This window comes from Tenrec ecaudatus, chromosome 2, assembly GCF_050624435.1.
Source record: "Tenrec ecaudatus isolate mTenEca1 chromosome 2, mTenEca1.hap1, whole genome shotgun sequence".
Classification (NCBI taxonomy): Eukaryota; Metazoa; Chordata; class Mammalia; order Afrosoricida; family Tenrecidae; genus Tenrec; species Tenrec ecaudatus.
This window is the reverse complement of record NC_134531.1, coordinates 160,826,516-160,845,044: the sequence shown is the minus strand read 5'-3', so window position 1 is coordinate 160,845,044 and position 18,529 is coordinate 160,826,516. Positions and strand designations below refer to the sequence as shown.

Genomic DNA, 18,529 nt, shown 5'->3' with positions numbered 1-18,529 from the left:
ACATAAAACTTTACTCCCACCGGAAAAATCCTGGGATCAGGCCTCTTACCCTCCTCACGCTCAGAACATGGCCCAGAACACTTAGGTCCCAAATCCACAGGGTGCGATCGTCTCTTCGGTGGCTTCAGCTGGTGGTTTCAAACTGCTCACCGCGTAGCTAGTAACCCACGTCACCACCAGGGATTCCCAAAAGCCTGGTGCAAACCAGCAAGCTCTGCAAAGGCCCCTTGCAGACGAGGCCCCACTGTGACCCAGGACACAATGGGAAGAAGCCTGCATTGTTTGGAAACTCCACAGTGATTAATCATTCAGCTGTTCCTTGAAGCAACAGAAAGCTCCCCTGCTTCTCATGCTCAGCGTGGCCGGGGACAGCGGGCACTGTGTGCCTCTTCGCACTCCACCCCCCAACACAGTGACAATGCAAATCAAGACAAAGTGCATGCAACTGGATTCCTTTCCTCCCTCTGCTCACCTGCTTGGGCGTGACCCTGAAGATACCCGGTATGCCAGGTATATTCTGGGCTTTTATTTCTGTCCCTGTAAAATGATGCCATGGGACCCGGCTCTTCAGCTCCAAGAGCCTGGGTCTCCCCTAAGCCTGTGTGTCTTATAATGGCTCCCAGGATCAGGGGCACAGCCCAATGCAAACACATACACAAAAGCAAAATTAAACTTTAATATTTAATGAAATATATATATTATCCTGCTGCCAAAGGCAGCCGGTTTGTAATTTTCTCAAGGATAATTTAATTTCAGATTTATTTCGATGAACCACACCTCCCCATGGGGTCCTTTTGGCTGGCTCCCGCTCACACACATAAATCAGGATCTAATTTATATGGGAGTCACAGCGCCAGACACTGGCAGGCCCTGGGTGGGAACTCGGCTTGCCATTGCAGGCGTGGGCAGTCACTCTTTGGGGCGTGTTCATGGGATGAGTCTAAATGAATAGAAAACCCGAGTGGGGGGAAGGGGACGGCTTTGTTTAGGTGCAAGTGACACAGAGGCAGATTTCAGCTCAGCATAAATTTTTTTTAAAGGTTTAATAGGCAGAGCTACTAACTAATCAGGGCTTCTCCGGACACAGTGATGCTTGGGCTGCTGGAGAGAAAAGGCCTGGCGAGCTGGTCCCGGGGATTCAAACACACGCTCATGAAAGGCAGCTAGTCTAGAGCAGGCGTTGACTCAGGTTACCTTGCAAAACCACACACAAATCCTGGGCCCATCTCCAGAGATTGTGGTTCACTGGGTCTGGGAATGAAGGAATGCTCAGTTGAACAGAGGAATGTTCAGTTTCACAAGTTCCTTTAGGTCATTTTACTCCAGGCCAGAGTCAGGGAGGCAATAGATCAGGTGACCTTGAAAAGCATCTTGGAGCCCTGATAGTCACTAGCTCTGAATGAAATCCAAATGGATGGCTTCCATCCCCCACGACCACAAAGTTGATACTGACTCATGGTGACACTGTAGGACAGAGAACTGCCTCTGTGGGTTTCTGAGACTGTCCATCTTTATGGGAGTAGACAGCCTCATCTTTCTCCCAAGAAGCAGCTGGTGGATTCAAACTGCTGACCTGGCAGTTGGCAGCCCAACACATAATGGATGGCTTCCATGAGGGAACCCAAGCCATTTGACATGAGAGTGACTGTTCTGATCAAGAGCTGCTCTCCCTCCAGATTAATGGGGGGAATTGAGACAGGGAAAGCAGAAGCAGTGTGCCTGAGCCAAACAGCCAGTGAGAGCGCTGGCTTTGAGAGAAAAGCCTGGGTTCTCACTCTAAGAGTGGGTTCCCTCCTCCTCACCAAGGTTTCTGAAAAGCAAGAGATCTTCGGCTCCTTTTTCAAGAGGAATAGAAAAGAATGAGTTCATAGACACACTGGGACATCGATTTTCCTCCTCTCTACAATCAGAAAGCTTGCCTTCGGGTTCTAGTGACACCACTGACCAGCTCAGTGTGAGTCTCTAGAGTGACCACTGTCTAGGCTGCCCACCTCAGTTATCTCATAGGACCGACAAGAAAGCAGACCTGAACAATTCTGCATGCTGCAAATGGCAATTGTCCTGTGAAGGGGTGTGATCTAATGTCCAAACCCTAGGGGTCAGTGGGAGAACGCTCGTCTTCCATACAGGAGACCCAGGTTCAATTCCCAGCTGATGCCTCATGTCGGTGGAGACTTGGGTGCCGCTATGAGGCTGGACAAGTTTCAGCAGGACTTCCAGACTATGATGGACTAGAAAGAACAGCCTGGTGATCTACTTTTGAAAACCAGTCACAGACTTACGGTGCAGTATACCCCTTTGGGCATTTATTAGCAGGCCTGAGAGAACTTTGTGACATATCCTTCTAAACAACTCCATTCTAAGCATTTTCACGGGCATTTCAACTTGTGAACTTCCTTAATAAACCCTTTGATGATGAAAAAAGAAAGAAAAAAGGAAAATCAGCCACAGGAAACCCTGAGGGTCATGAAAGTTCACAGCATAACTGAACCTGAGAATGGCACAGGACCCAACATTCAGCCTGTTTCTTTCCGTGGTGCCTCATTTGGACACAAGTCAACTTAATGGCAACTAACAATCACCACCACAAGGCCAACCCTAGGGCATCTGCTTATATGGTCCCCTGAATTGCTGCTCTCTCCAGAACCTCTCTGTTCTAGAACCTTCTATCTTACTTATCATACTTCCCTCACTCACTCCCTTACTAGTCATTTTGTGCCAGCGCATGGGAAGCCCGGTGTCATTGTTAGTGTGACCTTGAGCATGCCCTTTCCTTTCTCTGAGATTCACCCTTACTAGTATCATCATTAAGATCACCGGCGGCAGGAATCACAGCAAATCTGAACACAAGCACCAGCTCACCCATTGACTGGCTGCGTGACCTTGCAGAAATTGCCTCTCCGTACAATGACGGTCAGAGCCGCACCTGCTCATAAGATGACATGGGTTCAGGGCTAACTAAATAGTCGCTGCTGTCGTTAGTAGCACGAAGTGAGCCTGGACTCCAGTTGGACAGTGGTCTGTCCTGCATGAGATGAGCCAACTGGAAATATGCCCCCACTTCCTTCCTATCCACTGCAGCAGGATTCAAAACGCTTGGCTGAGAAATGTTTAGTAAAGATGTAAATTCCTTCCCTTGGAATTTCTCAGCTGGTAATTTCTGTCAACGCCCTTTCAGGCGATCACAAGTTCAAGGCAAGGAACTTGCTGTTGCTCGCGATTCCCAAGATGGCCTCCAAATGTTGTAGCCGCAAATACATTTCAGCCACGAATTAGAAGGCAGCCGATTGGGGTTTGGGGAAGAGATTTCAACCATATGGCAGGCTGATGACTCATCCTGTGTTAATGAAAGTACATCTTGGCTGGGCCGCTGGTGTTCTGTGCCTGGCACTCACTTGGGGACCAAGGAGTCTGGCAGAGTGATGTTAAATGGAACCTGAGGATCCCAGGTGCATGGGAGTGGGGTGGAGGGTGGCAAGCAAGCGCCTTCTCTCCCTGGGGGCATCTAGCCCTGGAGCCAGGGTTCCCAGGAATGGATCCTCTCTGGTAGGCTTCGTCATGGCCAGCGGGCTTAACGAGACTCTCTCTCTTGATTGGCAGGTCCTCCGGTGAACGTCAGCTGCAACATTTTCATCAACAGCTTTGGTTCCATTGCTGAGACCACCATGGTGAGTGATCCAACATGGACTGCTAGCTCCTGCTGCAATGTCTCTCCCGGAAATGTTCATCCTCTGCCCTAGGCTTCCCCAGGGATGAGGAGTCTTGGGCTTTTAGATCCGCAGTGGTATACCGGGAGACGGATTTTTTTAGTGCCCTGTTCTAGCAACGTTTTGAGGGAAGACATCATATGTGAAACATAGCCAAACAGCTAGCAGGCTTAGGACAGGCCGGGCATCCAGGATGATAAAAACACAGTCTGATCAACAGGCTAGGTTTTTAGCTTGAGAAAAAAAAATGGTGAAGACCTGCCCATGGTTGAAAATTCAACATCAGGATGACCAAAGACTCATGGTGGCGGACAGTGAAATGGGTTTGCTGGGGTTGATTGTTCGCTTCGCTCTGATTTCACCTGTATGTAGTTAAACCTTTCCCTGATGAACAGTTAGTTAAACCAGTTGTACTAGAAGAAAAGAATCGTAGAAGGAGTGATGCCAAAAATGTTCACAGTGATTACCTCTGGATTATAAATTTGGAAATAATTCTTTTTTGTGTTTTGTTTTCTGTGAGGAGCCAATATTACACTGACCCAGGGAAAGGACATTGGTGGTTTGGTGGCAGAACTCTTGCCTCACCTGTGAAGACGCAGGTTCAGTTCCCAGCCAGTGTACCACAGGGTTCCCACCTCAAGGTTTTACTTCCTTAAAGTCCCTGGAACTTCTAGCATTTCTGCCTGTCTGCCTGTCTGTCTGTCTGTCAGCTCCAGACTAGTGTAGGCTGCCACCATGTCTTGCTCAGATTACTGCCAAGAGGGATTGTTGAATTCCAACTCACCCTCTCCAATCCATCCTTCTGCATATGGTAGGCTCTGCAGCAATAAGGCCAGGTGATCTGCACCTGTGAAGATTACAACCTAGCACACCCTATGGGGAAGTTTGACTCTATTACTTGGGGTCACTGTGAGTGGCAATGGACTCTGACACCCAAGAAGGGCTTCTAAGACCCCAACCTAACTAAGTGTGCCCGAAATCCTGCCCACAGGTTTTCTTCACCTTCAGCAGGGAGCCCAAAGCACACAAGGCTGATTGTGATTCTGCCCTACTTCATCTCCCCCTCGCCTGCCCGCTCACATTCCAGTATGAAGTTTGCTTAGAACTTTCTCTCTCTCACTGCCCCCCGCCCCTGTCTGGTTTCCAGGCTCCTAGTTGCTCCTGCCCAGAACGTCTGCTCCAGCATACTTTCCCTTTCCAAAGCCCGTTCTCCTTCAGACTCTGCTTAGATTAACTGGCTAGGAAGCCTGTGTGTGTGTGTGTGTGTGTGTGTGTGTGTGTGTGTGTGTAAGAGAGACAGAGAGAGGGTTCATGTGTGTGCTTGCCCCAGTGTTGTGAGGAATCTCTTCTAGACTTCTGGGTGACGCATTGTACAATCCTTATCACGGCACTTAGCACTGTGAGTCTATTTAATCGTCCTCTTTTCACTATAAGATGAATTCTTTGAGAGCAGGAGAGATCTTGTCTCGTTTTCTGTGGTGGTCACAGAAAAAACACACAGTAGCTAGGCACAGTGATTCAATAACAGGTACTCAATACTTGGAAGGAAAAAAATGTAAACTAAATCTGATTGTCCAATCAAACCACTATTTGGTCCTAAATATTTATGAGGATTCAATTCCATCCCAGACTGGCGAAACCACTGTGCTCCATAGCTCATGGGCAGATGGGCCAAAGCTGTCCTTTTGCAGAGAGGCCTGTCGCTTTGACCCTGTCCAGATGCAAGGGACAGCTGATCGAATGCACTAAAACAAACAAGCCTTATTCTCTATGAATGAATATGATCTACCTGCTGGTCATGAATACACTTGCCTTTCCCGTGGTCTGTCCAGGTCAAAGAGCAAAGTTGTCTTTGGATGGATGTCTTACTACGAGCATTCCCAGACAGCCCCTCAACTTTCCTCCCTCCCACACAAGAAGTCTCTTGGCATTTGTATTGTGTCCCGCCTTCATCACTGAGTGTTGACAATGCAGTTCTTCCCTGCTCAGACATGGGTCTCAGGTGGAGCCAGGGACCACCTGGTCGCAGGGAGGACCGGGCTACTGAGGGCAAGAACATGTATCTGCCCTCGCCGACTTGGTTCCCTCGAGTGCTCACTGCAGTGGAATCAAGCTCATCGCCGCAATCTTGGAGGAGAGCAGACTTGCTCCGCAAGGTCCCCGAGATGGCAATCTTGGTGGAAGCAAGCTGTCCTAGCTTTCTCCCACGGAGCAGCTGCTGGGTCTGAATTCTTGGCCTTTTCGGTCAGCAGCGAAGCTGGGTGCCTAACCACTCCACCTCCAGGCCTCCTTGTGATGTCTACACAGAGAAACGGTTCCATCATACATGTCCCAAGAGAACCACAGAAGCCCTTATAGCATGTGGTGGTGAGCAACCTGGACTCTGGAATGACACAGATCTGGGTTCATTCTATATCCATGAAAAGCTGATTGGCTACATGTCTTTACTTTTATTTTTTCTATTTAAATCCTGCAGCCTCTTTTTCTTTATAATAGTTTTCATTGTAAATGAGGTTAGGGTTTACATTTCAAATCATCAACTTTGTAGCCAACAGTTTAAACTACTAGTTGACCATTCTCCCACTGCTTGATTTCTCTTCTTCCTCTTCTGGTCTATGATCTTCCATGTCACCCAGTTAACACCCATCCACAGTCTTGCACGTTGCTTTGACCCCCTTCCATTACCACCACCACCCCACCCCGCTGCCTTGGCATTCTCCAGAGTCTGCTCCTTTTGGTATGAAAGCCGGTTTCTTGCCTGTAAACCTAAGTCTCCACTGTAAAATCCTGGTGGCGGCGAGCACATTGACCTCATCAATGTAGTCTCTAGGATGCGTGCAAGAAAGTGATCGATGCTTTCATGATCTTGAGTCAAAGGTTTGGAATCCTTTGAGCTCTACTCGGCCCCTCTCCTGCCCCTGTGTCTCCTACCAACCTTTCTAGCTTTCCCTTGAGCTCTCTCGTGCCTTCTATAGAGGCAGTGTAGAATCATTAGATGCAGTGCCCTGGCTCATTCTGAGCCACAAGGACAAATCATCCCAGAAGGCCACCACCCACTGCTGTGGAATTTGTTCCGACTCATATGACCTAGGGGACAGGGGAGACCTGCCCCTTTGGGTTTCTGCGACGGCAAATCTCTATGGGAGCAGAAAGCCTCGCCTTCCTCCTGAGGGGCAGCTGGGCATTCAAACTACTGACCTTGCAGTTGGCAGCTTAGTGTGGGACCCACGATGCCACCAGCTTCCTTCCTGGAGAGCAGGTTTGAGAAATCAGGGACCCAGGAGCCACAGAGCACACTGAACCACAACTTACATGTCATCAAAAGTGGGGACCTCGTTCATATCATGTCATGCCTAGCGCACTTCACAGGAGAAGGGTGGATATGGGTAATGGAGAGAACCAACCGGGAGACCTGTCAGCACGACGTGGAGGTGGGGGTGGGGGTGGGGTGGAGCAGAACTCTCCGACTACGCAAGAGGAAGTGAGGATCTAACGCCTTCAATGAAGACGGACTCCTCTGAGGCAAGGTCAGACAGGCCTCCCCCTCCAACGTCTTTACCAACCTGGACACCCATCCTCTCTCCAGGACACTGACTGCCATTGCGATGGCAATACAGAGCTCGCCGACAATGCTCGTGATTGAGGGGTTTGTTAGGGAAGTTTGCTTTTCAAAAATTCACCCAAAAATCATGTCGATTCTGACTTGTAGTGACTGTATAGGACAAAAAATAACTGCCCCTGTGAGTTTCCAAGACTAAATCTTTCCGAGAGCAGAAAGCTTCACCTTCCTCTCAGAGAATGGCTAACGGTTTTCAAGTTTCACTTTAGGGTTGGCAGCGCAACGGGTTATAACCCACAGCTCCACCGGGGCTCCTTACTAGAGCAGTTCACTGGCTGCGATTCGAAATCAGAATGCAATTACAATTCAAAATCAGAAATGTTCTTCCAACCACGATGGCCTTTTTCTTTCTTTCTTTCTTTCTTTTTTTTTTTTTTTTTTTTTTGTTGCTGTGCCTGCCAGTAGACTTGCCTTGATTAAGTAGGTGAAGGCTAACCACTCTGAGGGCTAACCACTCTGCAAGTGAACCTCCTGCCCAAAGACATTAATCTTTCTTTACTCATTTCTTTGCCCAGGAATCCCATTGCTTTGTCTTGTGCTGTTGGTACTTACTGCTGCCTCTGTGCAACCATTTCTCCACCACGTCTTCCATCCACAGCCTTCTGTCTCCTGCAATGAGGAGGTGCATCACACAGGAATCTTGGGGTCCAAAGGATATGTTCTACTCCTGGTTCTTCTTTCTTAACAATAATGAGATCCCCTGTTTCAAACTTTGTGGGATGGAAAACTGACCAATCACCTCATTGAACAAAAATTTAAAAAAACAAACTCCCAGCCAACATGTTGATTCCAACTCATTGCGATCCTATAGGACAGGCTAGAACTGCCCCTCCGGGTTCCTGTGACTGCAAGTCATCTTCCTCTTGAGAAAAGTAGAAAGTCCTTTCCCTAGCAGAAAAGTCTTTCTCCTGAGAGCACTAGTGGGCTCAAACTGCTGACCTTTCTGATATTAGCCCAACACTCAACCATCATGCCACCACCTCATTAGAATGTCATGTATCATATTTGCATGGCCCTGCCCAGTCGTTGTGTGGGAATTATAAAGACTGTGGCTAGAAAGTCATATGAAGTAATTCACTGCACCACAGCAGCCAGCGGAGATGGCCCTCCGGAAAGGGAATCAGTACTCTGCCCACAGGAAATGACGGCTTGGCAATGACCCTCTTTCCCGCGAGAGGTCCACGGTGTCTGGGTGTGTGCATGTTGCTGCCACAGAAATGCCCCAGGTACTGCCTTTACACAACAGAAATGCTCTCCCTGTTCTAGAGGCTAAAGGTCTAACTGGTGCTCGTGGTTATGTTGAGTCCTCTCTTGTAGGCAGTCCCAGGTGCTTCTTGGTTCCTGTGCTTGTAATTGATCCTCCGATGGTATCTATTGTACCCCACCTGTCTGCAAATCTCTGCGCCTAGACTGTTCGATTTATAACTCAGAAGTGATGATGTTTAGAACTCACCTGGTTTAAGTTAACCTAACAAAGTAATCCTATTTCCAAACAGGATTACATCCTCGGGTCTAGGATTACACTTTTCACACATTTGGGGGGGACACAATTTAATCCATAACATCAAGTGACACGATCTTCTCCTTATTTATGAAAGTCAATCCAAAGGGGAGCTGGGGGTTTCCATTTCTGACTTGAACTTTCCATAGCCCTATGATTTCTTCCGTTGGTCCCTTAATTATCTGTGCATTTTATTTACTTTGCAGATGATTGTTTTCCATTAAAATGTCAGTGCTAGACGAACAATTAAGATATTTCTAACTCAGCCCTTTCATTCTTTCTTTCTCTTTAACGTCATTGTACTGGGGGCTAGTACAACTCATCACAATCCATACAGCCATGTGTCAAGCACAGCCCTTTGTATGACAGAGTGGGAGTCTGGTTCCTACCATGGCAACACCACTTGCACGAGGTCACCTACGATGGAACGATGGTGTCGGGAGAGGAGCCCAGGGCTCATCCTCCTCGCAGCAGCCAAGGTTTCTCCTTCCTTCAGCTTCTTCCGCCCTGGAGCCCACCAACCAGACACTACGAACCATGTTCCCTACCAGGTCTCTCCTTGACAGCCGGAAGGTGCTGGGCGAACAAGAATGAGCTTGTGTTTGTAACAAAAGCATCAGCCACACATCAAATGCTACTATGTGCCTGGCCCCTTCTGTCCCTATCAGCTCACTGAGATCGCATGACAAACCTCATACAGAAATGGGATCCCCATCTTACTGAGGCCCAAACTGAGGATTAGAAAGCTTAGGTTACTTGCCAAGGAACATACAGCTAGTAAAATGGCAGAGGTAGGATTTGAACTCAGATCTATACCACCTCGAAGCCCATTTTCCCCAGAATCAAACAATAGTCCTAAATATCTGGGATTACCTAGCCCTTGCTTGCTTTTTTTTTGTTGCTTGCGTTTGGCTGGGTTTTGAGAGTCAGAGCTGACAGACCTTGTTAAGCATAGAAGCGGGAGGCCAGAGAGAAGATGGCCTCATGGCTGGTTAGTGGCTGAGCCAGCCCTGTCCTCAGACTTTCAGCCCTCTGCCTTTCCAACGACACAAAGATGTGGTGCTGCTCCCTGGACCCACGGTGGGTGGTGTGAACACATTCCTGGAACCAGAGCCTTTGTGGCTGTATTTGTTTTCTGAGAGCGGTGAGGGTGCACAGGAGTCCTCTAAACACCTGGAGTTCCCAGGCCTGACTGTCTGCCTCCCAGGGCCCAGCTTTACTCACCAGAGCTAACAGACCTGAGAGCACAGAGAGGCTGCCAGCAAAGCAACAGGGGGCTCTGTCCCTTGCCCGGTGGATAAGGGGAGGGCTGAGACGGCCTCTCCTTCATCTGACCTTTCCATGGATTCTCTTTGAATCTATGTAGCAGGAGAAGTCAGAACAGTAATGAAGAAAAGCGAAGAGGGAAGAAGGTCCAAGGCCAGAGCATCCCCTTTGGTAGTCTATGAGAGAAAGATCTAGAGCTGGACCTCAGAAGCCACAACCAGCTGGACTGCACACGGTGCTTAGCATTGTGCGTAGTACGGCACTGTAGCGTTCTATGTTTCTGGGGAGTATGTATGTGTATATGAGTACTATGCAATTGTGTGTTTTCACACATACAAATGTTCACATGGACATGTGTCCATCTACTCTCATATGTGCATGTACATTCAAAAAATGTTATGCCTATGCACAGGTATAAATATATGTGTTTATGTTTATATATATTTATATGTGTGTGTAAGTAGGTATATGGGGGTATCTGTGAGTGTGAATGTATGTAAGAATATTTTAAAATACTTAAGTATGCATGCACCTGGAGTATATTCTTTTTGTTTATGTCTGTATACATGAATGTAAAAGAAGATATTTAGTACATCTCAGTATTTAAGTCAGCATACTGCTATATGTGCATCTGCATGTGTGTTCATAAGAGCACAAAAATGTGAAGTAGAACATAACTGGCTATACATGTATTGGGGTGTATAGATGAGTGTGCACACACCTAGGGCAAATATATAGCTGAAATTCATGAGTACATGGAAAAGGAGGATGTGTGTGTGTGTGTTGGTCTCCTGTGAGCACAAATCACAGCATTTCCATTATCAGAGCATGTATTTGAGCCTTTCTTGGTAAGAGACAGGCTCACCTGGCCCAGAAGCACGCTGCAGTCAGGACTCCCGGTGATTGGTGACAACTGCTCTCTTGTTTGTAGACATTAAGGGGAAAGAGACAGAGCACTGAACCAGGAGTCAAGAGGCCAGGGTTCAAGTTCAAGCCCTTGTTTTTAAAAAGCTCCAAACTCCCTGCCATCAAGTCGATTCCAACTCATTGCAAACCTATAGACAGAATAGAACTGCCCCTGTGGGTTTCTGAGACTGGAACTATGTACAGTGTCAGAATGCCTCACCATTCTCCTGAGGAGCAGCTGGTGGTTTTGAACTGCAGACCTTGCAGTTAGCAGCCCAACATGTAACCTAGTATATCGCCAGGGCTAGTGCCTATGACATTCAGCTTCCACTTGATAGCTGGCTTCTAAGACAGTTGCAGAAGATCATACAGAGGAATTGGTGGGAAAGTCCTTTGTGACTGCGGGAGAAATGTAGAAGATTATTAACTGCTGAACTACTCAGCTAAGGCTTCCAATATATAAACAGAAGGAAATCCCTGTTGATGGTTGTTTGTCTTTTTAACCAATCCCTGTTTATTCTTTCCACCTGTAAGTGCTGGTTAGAACATTAGCTTCTGAAGTCTGTTTTCGTCATAGTAGATTAGTCTTTGTTTTAGTAGCTAACAACTCCAACATCTTAGTGTCTGAAAACTACTAAGACTTAGTTCTCACTCATCTAAAACCCGAAGCCAAATCTGCTATCACGTCGGTTCTCACAGCAGCTCTATGTAGGGTTCCCAAGACCGTCTCTCCCTACCAGAGCAGACAGTGCCATCCTTCTCCCATGAATGACTGACTGGTGGGTCTGCACCACCCGCCTTACAGTTAGCAGCCCAGCACCTCCTCCACTTCCACCGGGGTCCCGTCACTCATCTTCACCCACAGTCTGCTACCCAGCTGGAGGATCCTCCAGCGCCACCAGCCTCCGCGTGGTGGCTCGGGACTGCACTTCTGTATCAGCGGGGGTGTTTTCCAAGTGCCTCGCCAGGGAAGAACGCTTGGAAGGGTTCAACATTGGCATGTGAGTGCTTAACACCAGAAGTGGCACACACCACTTCTGCTCCCATTTCACTAACCAAAGTATGTTGCATGGCCCACCCAACTCAATGTGTACGCCTCCTGTGCCCCCCAGAGTCAACGAGGGCCAGGCATCAGCAAAGAGTGGACCTTTGTTTTCAAGGAGCATGTAGCTGATTGGGGCCAGTGAAGAAGGAAACCAAAGACAAACACACAGTGGTCGTGAGAAATCCTCGAGGTCAACCCAGGTGTTTATGGGAGCACCGAGAATAAGATGAATGAGTGTTTGCTGGACATGTACTCTGTGCCAACCACTAGGAAAGTGCTTTGTGTGGCTTTGGATGCTTGCTCCGAAGTGAAAATCTGACCATGGTACTCTGCATGCAAAAATTCCCCAATGGATTCCCATTGTGTTTGGAACAAAAAGCCAACCCCCTCCCCCCTTGCAGGGCTGACCAGACCATTCTCGGCTTGACCCCTGCTCATCTCTCGGACATCTCCTTGCCTTTCTCCCCCTGCTCACCGTCTGCCGTACACACCGGGCCCCCTCCAGTCCTCTGACACTCCTCCCCATCTCACGCCTGTACGTGCCTGGCTCCGGTATGAGAGCCTCTCCATCCCCTTCTTTCCCCCGGCTTGCTTCTCTGTTCAGATGTCACCACCTTTAGAGGCTCCCTGACTCTCCCTTGCTCCATCTCCCCTCATTATACATTTTCTTTATCACTTCTAGATGTTTCGAATTATTTCATATGTGTATTTACTGTGACCTGTATTTGAATGTGAAATTTAATGAGGCTACGGGTTGTACATAATTTAGTCAGAGTCAGGTCCAAAGAGCCTGGAAGACAGCAGTCCATTCCATCGAGTCCACTCCGAGACCTGGTGACCCCAGGCCCGTGAGCACAGAACCGTGCCCCACATGACTGTCAGGAGGCTGATTTGTTATAAGTTGATCAGACTTTTCTTCTGATACCTTGAGTGGACTTGAACCTCCACCCTTCCATTTAGCCGTCAAGTGCACTGACCATCTGAACCACCTCGGGACTCCTGGTGTGTCACAGACACTCAACAACTTCTTGTTAAACAAATTAATACTATAGGGGCATGAGTCAGAACCAAGGTATTAAAGGGGAGAAGTAGGAAAATATTAGTGATGGAATACACAGAGCTCAAACGTAGGTATAAATGAAAACTGAAGAAGTATATGTGGCATGATTCTCAGCTTCTTCACTTGGGCGACTGGGTGGGCGATGACAGCCTTGACCGACCGAGAAAACATGGGGGAGGAGCAGATTTGGAAGGAAGAGCTCAGTCTTGTGTTAGACACCTAAGGAGCTAAGTAGGAGCCCTAAATTCAGATGTGCACATGACGCTAGCATTCACCAGAGGACTTGCGGCTGGTGGTCTTTATTCAACAGTCCATAGAACATGAAGCGATAGGGCCAGTTTAACAGTCCATAGAACATGAAGCAATGGGCCAGACATTTGTATGAGGAAACTCAGGAGGAGGCAAAGTCTGAAGGTCCAGCAGAGAGAGGAAGAGAGACCGTGGAAGGAGTGTGGCGTATGCTAGTTGCCATTGAGTCAAATACCAGACCCAGGGTGACCTTGTGTACCGGCATAGAACTCTGTACCAGTGGGCCCACCGGGGGCTGATTTTTCAGAAGTAGACTGAGAAGGAACTGCCAGCGGAGACTGAGGGAGCCCAGGAAAGGACAGTATTATGGATGTCCAAAAGATGAGGTTTCAAAACCCAGGTGTGGGGCCCACTGTGCCAAAAGAGAATGGAAATCAAGTAAGAAACGAGCATCGCATCCCATGGGTTTTACAATGAGGGACTGCGATGCGGGTGGGGCACAAATGAAATCACGCGATTCCAAGAAAACATAGCGCGCAAAAGACAAATGGAAGCAAAGAGCATGAAGCTAAAGCTTTCCCAGAGCTTTGTCTGCTGTGAAGGGAAGATGAGGTGGCAGGGGTGGTGTCTGCCATTCACTGAGCACTTTTCTGAATGCAGCCTTGATAGTTTGTAAATTGTGGTGATTATTTCACACAACATAATAATCCCAGTTTATGTATGAGGACACCGAGGGTCAGGGGGGCTTGATTCTCCCAAGCTTTTCCAGCCAACAAATGGCGAGCCAGGCTACCTGCTCTTGGCCCAGTCTATTTGCTAAATATGAGAACCAAGAGGGTAGGGGCAGGCAGCAGAGCCAATAATTTGGCGACAGACGTAACCACAGTGCAGTGTGTGGACACACAGCCTAGTTTTCAGCACTGTGGTTTGGCAACAAGGGGCTCGGGACAATTTGTGCAGGCTTGCCAAAACGTGTACCACAACTCCTTGGCCATCAATCCCTTTGGCTACTTATAAATGCGGCCTCAGGACATAAGACTCAGTTACCACATCCCGAGATTAAAAGCCCATGTGCCAACCATAACTGTTAGCACATGGGTCAGGAAGCAGTTGCTTCACCTATTTGTGGGATGAGTTGATTGAATTAAGCAGTATTTTTGAATCGTAGAACATAAAGCTTAAATCCATCCGGTTTTCCCCCCCAAGTCAGCTGCTGTCGATTCTGGTTACAATCAACATCATTCCTCTGCTGCCCGACTGACGCAGTCTCTGAACTGGTCTCCCTGCCTGCATTCTTTATATCCTCTGCCACTTGCCAGTACCAAGGGGGTCACATTAAACCCTCCACCAGAGCCCAGCCGTGTCCCTCTTCAGAGCCCCCAGCACTCCCAGGAGCCCTTACCATGCTCTGTACCTGCTGCTCAGAAAGGCATTCTGCCACTTCCATCAGCAGCAGCAGCATCGGCATCAGGGAGCCTTTCCCTAACTCCCTGTCTAAAAGAGGGTCCCTTCCAAACACTGTCACCACCATGTTCTCTTGGCGCAGTATCTAAAATGTTTAAGTTCACTACTTGTTTGTGTGTTCTTTTCATTTTATGTCTTTTTTGGGGTTTTTTGCTGGTAATGAGGACTTTGTCTTTCTCAGTCACCTTGTATATTTCTGAAACACAACAGAATGCACTGCCATCCAGCGGATTTCAGCTCACAGCCACCCTGTAGGACAGAGAACTGCACTGTGGGTTTCTGAGGCTACAAATCTTTTTTTTTTTTTGAGGCTGTAGATCTTTTTATTTAAAACTTTACAGAGTAAATTGGTTTTCCATCCAAGACTTCATCCATAGATTGCAGTCCCCAAGATGTGCCAGCACTCGTCCCACTTCCGCGAGGCTACAAATCTTTATGGAAGTAAAAAGCCTCATCTCTCTCCCTCCAAGTAGGTGCATTCGAACTGCTGACCTTGAAGGTCACACCCAATGCATGACTTGCCATGGGGCCAAAGCTCCCTGTATATTTCCAGAACTGTCTAAGTCATAGAGGATTGATCAATATTTGTGGCAAGAAGGAACCTTGCCGGGTTTTTCAGTCAACATCAGGGTCAAGCAGCTGCGGCTTGCACACCTCCAGTAGTGGGGAACCCACTCTCTCTAAAAGAGCTCCATTTTAACCCTGAGATCTCCATTTCCTTGCGGGTTTAGCCCTGACCCTGGTGCCACACCTAGTGAGCTGCTTTCATAAAATTGACAGCCTTGGGGACCCCAAGGGATGGTGGTGCTCTGCCGATAAGGTTACCATGCGTTTGGAGCCGACCCGATGCCTCCTAACAGCAGCACCGCTAGGGCCCCACAGAGCCTACTCAATAAAGGACACTCGCTGCCTTGCCCCCCCTCCCCAAAGGTGTATTCCTCATCCAATCTCTCCTGTCTAGCTTTGGGCCTGGGATGCTCTCCTCTGAATTCATTCCCGTCCAAAGACCTCCCTTTGGAGATGGAAGGCCAAGAAATCAACCCAGTTGCCACCCCCCACCCCCACCCCTGGAGAACTCAGAGCAAAGGGGCCCAGCGCCACCTTGATTCTGGGTTAGGGGATTTCACAACACTGTTTTCCACAGCAACCCACCCCCACAGTTCGCTTTTAACTAACTCTTATGCAGCATTTTAATGAGCAGGTGTATTTTAAGAAACTGACAGTTTGCTGGCTGAAGGGACCCCAAACCAAAATCCACTGCCATCAAATCGATTTCTACTCACGGCGACCCTTTACGACAGACTAGATATGCTCCACGGGCTTTCTGAGACTATAAATAAATCTCAGCCGATAAACCTTTCTCCCGCACAGCGGCTGGCGGATTGAATCGCTGACCTTGCAGTTAGCAGCCCAATATCTAGCTCCTAATGCCACCAGGGATGCTTTAAAGTGTTACACAGGCTGAGACTCCATTCCCCCCAGTCCTCACCTCCCTAAGGCAGTCCCTAAAGAAGTTTCCTCAAGACCCTAGGATCGTTTCTAAATATTCCACGTGAAAGACCTTTTAAATTTCATAGCCACATTCACTGTTAACTCATAGTAAGCAAACTTGCTGCTACTGAGTCAATTCTGACTCATAGTGACCCTCTGGACAGAGTAGAACCGCGCCTGTGGGTCTCTAAAGCTCTAAGTCTTTAGAGAAGTAGAAAGTCTTATCTTGCTCCCTTGGAGTTGCTCGTGGTTTTGAACTGCTGACCTTGCAGTTAGCAGCCCAATGCATAATGTACTCTGTTACCAGGGCTCCTGCTTATAGACCAAAAAACTCTGTGCCTTGTAAAAACAGATACACATGCACACACACACATATACATGCTTAATGCATAAAAACCGCAAGGAAAACTAATGAAGAAGAACAAGGAGAATGCTCTCTACCCCACACTAGCTTTGCCTTCTCCAAATCTCACTTCCTATTCTGAGCTTGTCACTACAAAGAAACAATTTCTCATGCACCATGGTGGAGACATTGATGTCCGTACCCACTGGCATAGTGGACCCCAACTCATAAACAACTACGTGGAACAGAATAGAAGTGCCCCCATAGGGTTTCTGGAGCTATAAATCTTTCAGGAAGCAGACGACGTCGTCTTTCTTTGCAGAGCAAGTGGTAGGTTTGAACCACCAAAATTTCCAAAGAGAGCACACTGCTTAATTCACTGCACTGCCAGGGCTCCTATTTATGTCCATGGTCCCATTTTTATACCAACACAGTTATGCATTGCAATATTCCTTCTTCATTTCCATCTTGGCTTGGAGACTTCTCTCTATCTCACTCTTTTTGACATTCTACATCACTAAATGTAACGCCATGGGTGAATACATAATGAGTCAGTTATTAGTCATGTTTATTCGACACATGACCACTGGTATATTTATAGGTGTGAATGTCATGGTAGGACTGCATTGGTATTTCACAATATTTGGTGCTGATCCAGTTATAGTGACCTCATCCCTTCGTTTGATGCTAGATTCCTCTGGTAAGTGTGTAGATTTATCCAGCGTTTCACTGTTACAAACAATGTCACAATGAGTAATCTGATACATAATTCTTTGTGAATTCCCTTAGGATATATTCCAAAAGTAGAATTGCTTTATCAAAGGGCATGTGCTTTTTTAAAAAATATGTTGACAGATATTACCCATCTCCTTCCAAAAGAAGCTTCAGTAATTTATACACTCCATAATATTGCTTGTTTCCCTTCATCTGTACCAATCCAACACATCATCAAGCCTTCTCATTATCTTCTGAGAGAAAGATGAGACTTTCTACTCCCATAAAGAGTTATAGTCTTGGATACTCACAGGAGCAGTTCCGCCCTGCCTACAAGGTAGCTATGAGTCAGAATTGACTCGATGGGAGTTAGATCTTAACGCTACCCAATTTTTTAATGGAACTTCATTCGTTGTCATTTTTAATTTACACTCCCCTGGTTACCAGTGAATTTGAGAATCTGCATATATTTACTGGTCATGTTTAGTAATATTATAGGCTTCTCTTTTTTTACTGTCATAATATTTATTTATTTTAACAGTTTTAGTGGCACTTAATCCACTTACCACACAACTCAATAGCTCAATGATATCAAGAAGAATTTTACAATCTTAACAAAATCAATTTCAGAACATTTTCTTTTTCCCCCGCCATGATTAAATTGCCTTTAAAATGAGTTGTATAATCACCTTCAGTTCTAGTGCTCACTCCCCCCCACCCGACCTTCATTGTTTACTCATGAAGCCCCTCCCATTCCCCACCCCTCTCTTCCCCCCAACCACTACAGCCCCTACAAACCATAGAGATCACCAGTTATGATCTCTATGCATCCACTCCTGTACATCACAAACTGGTAAGCCCAACAGAAACAATAAAGAGCAAAAAAAGGTAGAAGTGATAAGGATAAAACAATAGTAATATAAAGATTAAAATGCAAACGTTCAGTAAAAAAAAAAAAAGGACCGCCATCAATATTTTAAAAGCCAAGGAAGAAGTTTTTGTCATGGAGTAAGCAAGAATCCTTGCTCCTTCAGCATATTCAGGTTGGGCTTAGGGCAGCGGTTCTCAACCTGTGGGTCATGACACTTTGGAGGTCGAATGACCCTTTCACAGGGGTTGCCTAACACCATTGGAAAACACATGTTTCTGATGGTATTAGGAACT

The 18,529-nt window shown here is 47.2% G+C and overlaps 1 protein-coding gene across 3 annotated transcripts in view; it reads left to right on the top strand.

Moving 5' to 3' along the window:
• The window catches only part of GLRA1 (glycine receptor alpha 1), a 164,064-nt gene that overhangs the window by 69,715 nt on the left and 75,820 nt on the right, over nt 1-18,529 (top strand). For all 3 annotated transcript variants that reach the window (XM_075543165.1, XM_075543164.1, XM_075543166.1), the window contains one exon: nt 3,601-3,668. In XM_075543165.1, coding sequence (XP_075399280.1) covers nt 3,601-3,668 — 68 coding nt within the window. The remainder of the gene's footprint in view (nt 1-3,600; nt 3,669-18,529) is intronic.